This window comes from Blastocystis sp. subtype 4 (assembly GCF_000743755.1).
Source record: "Blastocystis sp. subtype 4 strain WR1 chromosome Unknown seqid_0109, whole genome shotgun sequence".
Lineage (NCBI taxonomy): Eukaryota > Bigyra > Opalinata > Blastocystidae > Blastocystis > Blastocystis sp. subtype 4.
In genome coordinates, this window is record NW_014569438.1 from 32,348 (window position 1) to 36,545 (window position 4,198).

Below are 4,198 nucleotides of genomic sequence, written 5' to 3' on the forward strand. Positions count from 1 at the left end.
TGGAAGACGAAACAGAATCAGTATATATTCGAAAGATCACACAGCTACTAGAGAAGGAAATGACAATCTTGAATCTGGATTTGGCGGACATTCGTTCCTTTTCCGAAACCAAACGAATCTACGACCAGGTTGTTCAAACTCCAGGCATTGTCATTAACATTTTGGAACAGGTTTTGAATGAAGTGGTTCAAGAGATTGTTGAGGGAAGTCATCTGAAACCTCAGAATATTCATCTTCGATTATACAATATGGAGAAGAAGAGTTCGATGCGCGATCTAAGTACTGACAACATTGAGGGTTTAGTGTGTATTGAAGGAATGATTACACGTGTTGGAGATTTGCTTCCTGATCTACGTATCGCTACCTTCCATTGTTCTGTCTGCAATTACTCAAAGCAAGTGAATCGTGATGGACATCGTATTGTGGAACCTGATCGATGTCCAAATTGTCATTCTCCTAATAGTATGCAAGTTGATCATAATGGAGGTCTATTTGCTGATAAGCAGTTGATCAAGATGCAAGAAGTACCTGATATGGTTCCTCAAGGTGAAACTCCTCAGTCAGTTTCGTTATATGTGTATGATGATTTGTTTGATAGTGTGAAACCTGGTGACAAAGTAGAAGTCACAGGAATCTATCGTGCGATTCCAATTCGTCTCAGTCGAAAGAAGAGCACAGTGAAGGATGTGTTTAGAACATTTATTGATGTGATTCATTTCCGAAGGCAAGTGGATGGGCGTTTCATTGCTGATGATGAGAAGGTGGATGAGAATCGAATGGTAGAAGAAGAAGAGAATCAATTGAATGAGGAATTAAAACGACTCTCAGAACGACCAACAATCTATGAGGATTTGGTAGCTTCAATAGCTCCTTCGATCTGGTATGTATGATGATATGATGGTAATGATAAGGGGGATGGAGGATGTGAAACGAGGATTGTTATGTATGTTATTTGGAGGTACACCACAAGAAGGAGAAGGTCCTCATGTCCGATCTGATATCAATGTATTGTTGTGTGGTGATCCAGGTACATCGAAATCACAGCTTCTCTCATGCATTCATCAGATTGCTCCTCGAGGGATCTATACTTCAGGCAAGGGTAGTTCAGCTGTAGGTCTCACTGCATATGTGACTAAGGTAAGAGAAGAAAGAGAATATGATGAATAGGATCCTGAGACAGGAGACTTGATATTGGAGAGTGGAGCACTTGTACTGAGTGATAAGGGAATTTGTTGTATTGATGAGTTTGATAAGATGAATGAAATGACTCGATCTGTGCTTCATGAAGCAATGGAGCAACAGACTATCTCAATAGCGAAGGCAGGCATCATATGTACTTTGAATGCTCGTACTTCTATCTTGGCTGCAGCAAATCCTGTGAATTCCCGTTATGATCCCAAACTCTCTGTGATGGAGAATCTGCAGTTGCCACCCACACTATTATCTCGTTTTGACCTGATCTATTTGATTCTCGATAATCCTTCTCCAGACACTGATCGGGAATTGGCTACTCATCTTGTATCTCTGTATTCAAATAACCCAACTCGAGTCACTCAAGAAGCACCTATTGATAAGAAGACATTGACTGTGAGTGATGAAAGAGAGAATGACATGTAGCGATATATTAGTTATGCCAGACAGAATATCCATCCTCAGCTTTCAGATGCTTCTGCTGCTCAACTCGAAGAGGAGTATGTACAAATGCGATCACAAGGAGCCAAGGCATCAGCAAGCAGTGTAATCACAGCCACACCACGTCAATTGGAGTCATTGATTCGATTATCGGAGGCTTTGGCAAAGATGCGATTGGATCCTGTGGTGAAAGTGGAGGATGTGAAAGAAGCAGCTCGCTTGATCAATGTGGCTACACAACGGGTAGGAAAGAACGGAGAGAATAATGGATAGGCGGCAACAGATCCTCGAACTGGTGTAATCAATATGGGTAGTCTGATGACAAGTGGTGAGACAATGGATGAGGAATGGAGTGTTTGTTGATAGTAATGTATGGACTATTTACCTATTATGCAATTATCTATCCAATTTGAGACATGCAAGATTCATTCTCACAAACACAAAACTCTTGATCAAAGCTAAACCACGGACCATCGCTTTAGAAGATACCAATCTTGTTGGCAACGTCCATAGCCTCAGAGTCTCCAGAGAGACGCACGAAAGCCTTCTTGAAACCGAGAGCAGTGATCACAGTGTTAACCTTCTGGCACTTCACTCCATAGAGCTTGTTGATGGCATTACGGATCTGCTTCTTGTTAGCACGGAGATCGACAAAGAAGGAGAGGATGTTCTCAGACTACACAATTAGAATGCTCAATTTACATGATTACCTCAATCTTCTTCATAGCAGACTCAGTGACAACAGGCTTCTTGATGATGGCGTAAATATCCATCTTGTTCTCCTTAGCCACAGACTTACGCTCATACTTGGGCTTACGAGCGAGCTCAAGAGTATGAGGGCGGAAGAAGTGGGTCTTGGTGTGAATCTGACCTACTCTCTTCTTTTGAACACGCTGAACCTTCTTAGCAGCAGCAGCAGCTAGACCGATTAGACCATTCCAAAAATCAAATCAAACCCTGAGTAGCCTTGACCATTGGTATTCTATTTGCCAAGAAAGGACAATCGACTAGATCCAGGGGGTCAATTAGACTTATAGAGGAATTCGTAGGATTATCTGATTTACCCTAGACAATTCATGATTGTTGATTATTGAATTATCGAGAGATTAGAAACTCTTTCCGATTACTAATATACGTAAATTGCTCCGAGAAGGAATTTGAAAGAGAATTACAATTACGATGGCTGTATCAACCAACTGCTTGTAAAGAGTCTGAACAAACAAGATATAGGAATAAATAGTCACTAATTATACGAAGGAGTGAATTGAAAGATAAAAACAATTAGGCACTATCACCTAGTGACCCAGTAATCGCTTCACGGGCTCGAATCATACTTTCAATCTGTTTCTCCAGTTTCTGTGAAAGTGCACGTGTAGCACTGCTCCACTGACTTACACGGCATTTCTTTGCATATGCCTTCAACGACCGGGCTACTGGATAGGCTACTTCAGGGAATGCCACTTCTTTCTCCAGAAGCTTCATATAATCAGCCAGCAAGGCTACTGCACGCGATACAATAGTATCCTGAACGGCCCGAGAGCCCACAAACGTCTTTGATACTTTGATGGCAAAGTTCACATCAGGAGGTTTGGCTGTCACTGGAGCCGGCTTCTCCATAAACTTCTCGTTCTACTCATTATATGGACATTATTTACAAACTTCGATCACCTCCAGAAGGAGAGGAGGAACAGGAATATACACACCAGTTGCTGCTGTGATCTGGATGAACAGATCCACACAATGAAGGCGAACTGGATAGTAACGAACAGTAGGAATCAGATTCACTGTGCTTTCGATCACTTGAATCAGAGGATAAACCAGAGGTTGGAAGGCTTCCTTCAGAGATGGTTCTATCACCATATATGTCCACAGACGCAGACAATTCACAAATTGCCAACTATACACTGAATGAATACTACAAATCAATCGCATTCAAATCTATCACTCAACAGCATTCATAGATGTCATTGCCTTACGAACATGAATGGCCAACTGACGGAGATAAACAAAAGCATGCTGATATCCGCTCACGGGATCCATCGAATACAGTTCCGTCACACAGTTTCGCATAACCACAAACCGTTCATGAGTGAGAGAAGTGTAGTTCTTCGAAGCCTTCACAAAACTCAAATACATCATCTATATATTGTCTTCAACCCGAACTAATCATACTTTCATGGCAGACTCCATAAGGAAGGAATTCTTTGAAACTAACTTTCGCAACGTCAAAAACGCATTCAACCGATCCTTCTATTCATTACAATCCATACATAGTCACTGACTTCATTCTCTGAGGAACTCCATTCTTTCACAAGGAAAACGAGATATTTCTTTGCCTCCTTCTTTGACATCTCCTTAGAATTCTCTTCTTCCATTGTCAACGGTCCCAAGTGGGTAGATGTCTCAGAAATACGACTTGAAGTGAACACCAAAATAATGGGTGTTTTAGGATTGAAAATGGTGAATAATTGTGGATCTCTCTGGATTAGCATGTGCTTTTCGATTCAATAGAAGAGCTGTGAATAAAATGAGTTATCAAACTCAGCCGCCTATTCAAATGGTAGTC

The 4,198-nt window shown here is 41.4% G+C and overlaps 3 protein-coding genes across 3 annotated transcripts; 1 reads left to right on the forward strand and 2 right to left on the reverse strand.

Moving 5' to 3' along the window:
- Positions 1-59: 59 nt before the first annotated feature.
- On the forward strand, positions 60-1,995 carry JH06_5247 (DNA replication licensing factor; the record flags this gene model as incomplete). The annotated part of the gene is made up of 5 exons (XM_014672182.1): positions 60-880; positions 912-1,137; positions 1,168-1,587; positions 1,618-1,875; positions 1,906-1,995. The coding sequence occupies 5 exons, from the start codon at positions 60-62 to the stop codon at positions 1,993-1,995; spliced, it is 1,815 nt and encodes a 604-aa protein (XP_014527668.1).
- A 115-nt stretch (positions 1,996-2,110) lies between these two features.
- On the reverse strand, positions 2,111-2,607 carry JH06_5246 (60S ribosomal protein L23A; the record flags this gene model as incomplete). Its single annotated transcript, XM_014672181.1, has 3 exons — positions 2,111-2,308; positions 2,343-2,551; positions 2,589-2,607. 3 exons carry the CDS (start codon positions 2,605-2,607, stop codon positions 2,111-2,113), a joined length of 426 nt encoding a protein of 141 aa, XP_014527667.1.
- A 306-nt stretch (positions 2,608-2,913) lies between these two features.
- Positions 2,914-3,983, reverse strand: JH06_5412 (nucleolar complex protein; the record flags this gene model as incomplete). Its single annotated transcript, XM_014672183.1, has 5 exons — positions 2,914-3,261; positions 3,292-3,547; positions 3,578-3,771; positions 3,805-3,882; positions 3,903-3,983. The coding sequence occupies 5 exons, from the start codon at positions 3,981-3,983 to the stop codon at positions 2,914-2,916; spliced, it is 957 nt and encodes a 318-aa protein (XP_014527669.1).
- Positions 3,984-4,198: the final 215 nt, after the last annotated feature.